This window comes from Lepeophtheirus salmonis, unplaced genomic scaffold, assembly GCF_016086655.4.
Source record: "Lepeophtheirus salmonis unplaced genomic scaffold, UVic_Lsal_1.4 unplaced_contig_16874_pilon, whole genome shotgun sequence".
NCBI classification, from domain to species: Eukaryota; Metazoa; Arthropoda; class Copepoda; order Siphonostomatoida; family Caligidae; genus Lepeophtheirus; species Lepeophtheirus salmonis.
In genome coordinates, this window is record NW_027292108.1 from 1,457 (window position 1) to 6,550 (window position 5,094).

Genomic DNA, 5,094 nt, shown 5'->3' on the forward strand with positions numbered 1-5,094 from the left:
AATAGAAACTAAAATAGTTGAGATTATTCGAATTATCTCGAATACTTCAAGAGACATTGAGAATTTCGTAGAAAATCGAATTTGGAAATCATTCAAGAAGAGTAATTTTCTGTGTTCAAAAGTAATATTCCTAAGATTTGTAGTAAATTCAATTAACAATGAAGAAAATCTTAACTCACAAATTTTTCAAAAATATCTGATTGAAATGTGTGCAGAATGTTTTAAGTTAGAGATCTACTCATCTTTTGATTTAATATTAGATTTTTTTAACGATAGAAATAACTTTCTGAAAATATCGAGGCTTAAAGTCTTATTGGTCAATAAGCTGCTGCTAAGTCTATATAATACAATAAGAAAATGTAGAATAAGAAATGAAAAAATAAAATTATTGGAAATATTCGAAAAAATAATAGTTCTAAGTCCAAATATGGCAATTAAAGAATTTAGAAATAAAAAAATCTAAAAATAAAAAAAATATTTTAGGAATAAAAAAATATTTTGGAAATCTGAAAAAATAACTTAATAAAGTTTATTGAAAGTTTTGAATGAAACCTCCTCAGGAACATATTCAGATAAGTTCAAGTAAAAACTTTTTCTTGGCCCTTGTGGTTTTATCTTGGGAACAATAAACGAAGTTCTCTCAGATTTTGCGGTTTCTCTTAGTTCATTTATCATCTTCTGTCTTTTAATTAACCAGAGATTACATCTACTTTTTCTTAGATGTTCAGCTCTCATGTTAATAGCTCTTTCCTCTACCTTGTTTCCAACTCTGACCAGGAAGAGAACAGTTATTGTGGTTTCATTAACAACAACGATCTTTCCAGTTCTTCCATGATATGTCTTGTGTGGCATTCCTTTGTGTACGGATGAATTAATCACACAATCCACATGTTCTCCTTTCTTGAATACTTGGAGATTCTTTGATATGCCAGGAAGTCCTTTCTTTCCATATCCTTTTCTCAAAAGTGTTCTTGTTTTACGTCTAAATCCATGACTTTGAACCATAAAAAAATTAAAAAAAAACAAAAAAATTTTAGTTAAAAATTTTAAATTCAGATAATAAAATTACGCGGGTGAAGGCGCCTCAGTGTCCGTGCTAATGACTCTTAGAATAACTAAATTCCCATTTACTTTAGGTTCAAATAAACCCTTAATTCCGATCTTAACAGAATATGTATTTTCAGCATATTCAGTAATATCTTTATTGTTGTCTTTTCCATGGAAATAAACAGTTGTATTAAACTTTTTTTTTTGAAATTTATAAAATCCTGTTTCCTTTTTGTAAATTTGCATTATCTTGTTTTCTATTTTGTAGCTCTTATCGTAATATGTTGTTATGTTTAGGTTTTCGATTGAAATATTTTTGAATGGCTCTAATTTTACGTTGATGTCGTCTTTAGAAAAGAGCATTGGTTCTTTTAGGGAAAAAAGTAACTCGATAATTTCAAATATATTTTTTTTAACCTCAATTTCCTTTTCGAGTATTTGAACCAGATATGTTTTCTTTTCCGTTTCAAGTTTAAAGAACGGGAGATTATAATTAATTTTGTGTTTTTTCAAATCAATTGATGTTAGATTTGTACAGTAATCAACAAAAAGCCAGAAAAGCTGAAATAGAAATTTCATAACAAATCTTCTACTTTGAAAACAAATTTTAATTTATTAAAAAATATTGAAAAAATATTGAAAAAATAGTTAAAAAATAGTAAGAAAATGGTTAAAAAATGGTTAAAAAATAGTAAGAAAATATTAAAAATAAATCATCACACACAGAAGAAAATTAAAATTTTATTGGTTTATTTGCTTAAATAATCATTAATGAATAGTTTTTCTGATATGAATGACAAAGTAAAATTATAATGATTTATCAGAGTAGATAAAGCCAATAGAAATGAGAGAATTTGAGCAAGATAAAATATGATTCGATGTTTTACGAATGATCAATAAGGATGATCAGAAACCAATTAGTTTGAGTTGATGTTGTTTAAAAGAAAAATCAAACTATGAAAGTTATGATCAATTTCGAAATAAATGAAGAGCTAGATTTTTGCAACGACAGTATTATTGACCTTAAAACAAATCATAAAGCTGTATCTTTGGTAAATAGAGGGTTTGATGTGTTTGAGTATGGAAACTCGGGAATAACAAGAAACTTTGATTCATTCAGTGAGGAATATTTTTGTGAATCAGATTTTGAAAAAGAGTATGAGGAAATAAATGACTACTATGTAAATTTAATTTCAGAGTCATTAAAAACCGAGGTTGAGCGTCTTCGTAACAATTACTTAAATAATAATTACTTAAATAATAATTCTTAAATAAAATTTCTGGTTTCTAAATTTTTTTAAAATCCTAAATCTCTTTTAGATAGTACAATTCTTAAATGGGAATTCGTAATTTCTGGAAACTTCTGAAACCACGACAAAATTTTCCAAAAAATTCTTCCATTTGTATTGACTCTTCAATTATTATTTTATCTCTACAACGTTTTCCAAGGGATAAAGCAATATATTTATTTTTCAAGAAGCTGCAAAAACACTTTTTTCATAAAAATAGGTTGATCTTTGTATTCGATGGTAAAAAAATTCCAATCCAAAAGCAAAATACTCTGGAGAAAAGAAAATCAGAGAGGCTTAAATCAGAGTTTATAAAAAGTTTAAGAAAAGGGGAAGGAAGAATGCAAAATAGGCCTATAAATGAGCTAAGTAAGGGTGAGAAAAGGAACTTAGAAAAAGAATCATGGAATAAGTGGGGCGGAGAACTAATAAATAATGAAGAAAAAGAAGAATACACCAATATAAAGCCCTTAACTATTGATGATAAATATAAATTCAGTAACGATCAAATTTTAAATATTATAGAAAGGGGAAAGCATAGGAGAAAACTTCTAAACCAACAAAAGAATCTAATAAAATCAGATTCATCTAAAAAATATTATCTATCTGAAGAATCATATATTATACATAATGAGAAGGATAGAAAGAATATCAGTGAAGCTTCGTGTGAAATAGTGAAGAAGGAATGTAAAGAAAAAGAGTTTATAAAAGAGTTAGAAAATGTATTTGAAGAGAGCAGTGAAAATATAAAGATGGAAGGTGCGAAAGATATAAATACAATAAATGAGTCTTTAACACAAAAAAGACAGAATTGAAGATAATTTGTCCGAATATGAATATTCAAACGAAACAAACGACAGTGATTACGATAATGATGAGAGTGAGAATATAAATTATGAAAGTTCAACAGAAACAGAAAGTTCTTTTGAGGATTTCTATAAGAAGCTTAAAAATGAAGAAAAGAGGGAATCTTTGCGTATAAAGAATGATAAATTTAGCATCAAAAAAAAACGGAAGTTCAGAGTTGGTGGAGACACACCAAAAGGAAGAGAACAGCAACATCGGGCATTTAGAAGAGGGAAATAGAATGTTTGAGTCTTTAGATTTTGTAGATTACCACAAGGATATTACAGAAACCATAAAATATATTTTAAATGAGTTGGAGATACCGATAATAGAATCTGTATATGAGGCAGATTCTCAATGTGGATATCTATGCTTAGAAGGGATAGTAGAGATAGTAGAAAGTGCAGACAGTGACATGTTTCTGTTTGGTGCAGAAAAAGTATTGAAGAAAGGAGAATTGTTTGAATTGAGCAATATAAATGATGAGTATATCGAGTTACTGGTGGACGGATACGAGAAAGGTGGAGTGGAAAACACAACAGAAGATCTTTTGGACCGTGACAGTCTTATCAGATTGTCAATCCTGCTGGGTTCGGACTATTCCATTGGTAAAAAATCATACGGATTGAAAACATCAATAAGAAATTTATTTTCGTACGAGTTTGACGAGAAGGAATTGGATGATGTGAAAGAGATTTATTATAATCAGAAGGTACTGATAGAAAGTGAGTTAATTAGTTCAGTTAAGAATTTTAAAGAATTCAAATATAAAACAAAAAATATAAATTATAGAAAAGGGAAGGAAATAGCTAAAAAAATTTTGAAGGGTAGAGAGCGAAGAGAAATCGTAAAATGCTTTGATATTTTAATAGAAAACTAAAAAATTTAATAAAATTATTCTTCTGCCTCAACAGGTTCAGCAGGCTCTTCTTCTTTGCTTCTTTTGTTTCTGAAAGCCTTTTTGTATTTCCTAGATAGCTCAATATATCCATCATTTTCCATTCTTACAATAAAACCAGGCTTGTCGACAATTACGCCATTGACCATGATAAATTTATTGGTGATGTAGCTTCTTGCTTGGTGAACGGAAACAGAAAGTCCAAGTTCGAAAACTCTATTTTGGAGTCTTCTTTTTAGAAAATCTTCAGTAGTCAGGTTGAGAACATCTTCAAGATTAGAAACAATTTCCTCTCTTTGGTCGTACTTGATTTCGTGTGTAAAAATTCCAATTCTGAACAGTTTGTTTAAAAGTGCACGTCCACAGATAATAAATTCGGATTCATCGGTAGAAATTAAGAGTTTAGAAGCCCTTTTCTTTACATCAGTACATAATTTGGCATATCTATTTAATTCTCTTTTATTCCTAAGCCCGTAAGTTCCTAATATTTTCATTTCTGATACTAATCTCTCCCTCTCGAAAGGACGAAATGGGACTGTAGAAGTTTTTGATCCTTTTGTTTTTGGCATGTAAAAAATTTTAGAATTGAGAAATAAATAAAAAATATTTTTGATAAAATTAGAAAAATTAGTGAAAATATTTTTTTTTATTAGAAGAAATTTGGTTATAAAAATATTTTTATTTATTTAATGAAGTAATTTTAATTGGTTATTATAACATATTTTTATTTATTTATTAGTTCGATAACTTCTTTTTCCTCCGCAATTCTTCTCTTTTGACTGAGCCTGAATAATTCTAATTTCTCAAATCTTTTATTTCTCATTTTTCTTCTAAAATATGTTTTATTCTCAATAGCTAAGCAATTAGAATTTTTAAAGTTTAGCAATAAATTATTCTTGACCTGTTTAAATATTAGATTCAGTTTTTTTAAAAAGTTTTTTAGGAATGACATAAAAAGAGATATTGTAAATTTTTAAGGAATAAAAATATAATAAAGGAGAGAATATCATTAGG

The 5,094-nt window shown here is 27.9% G+C and overlaps 2 protein-coding genes across 2 annotated transcripts; both read right to left on the reverse strand.

The window, feature by feature from the left end:
* Nucleotides 1-519: 519 nt before the first annotated feature.
* On the reverse strand, nucleotides 520-1,005 carry LOC121131094 (uncharacterized). The gene has a single exon (XM_040726655.1). It carries the CDS (start codon nucleotides 1,003-1,005, stop codon nucleotides 520-522), a length of 486 nt encoding a protein of 161 aa, XP_040582589.1.
* Nucleotides 1,006-4,055: 3,050 nt separating this feature from the next.
* Nucleotides 4,056-4,649, reverse strand: LOC121131093 (small ribosomal subunit protein uS4). Its single transcript, XM_040726654.1, has one exon. The coding sequence runs from the start codon at nucleotides 4,647-4,649 to the stop codon at nucleotides 4,077-4,079; it is 573 nt and encodes a 190-aa protein (XP_040582588.1). The 3' UTR covers nucleotides 4,056-4,076.
* Between the last annotated feature and the right edge of the window lie 445 nt (nucleotides 4,650-5,094).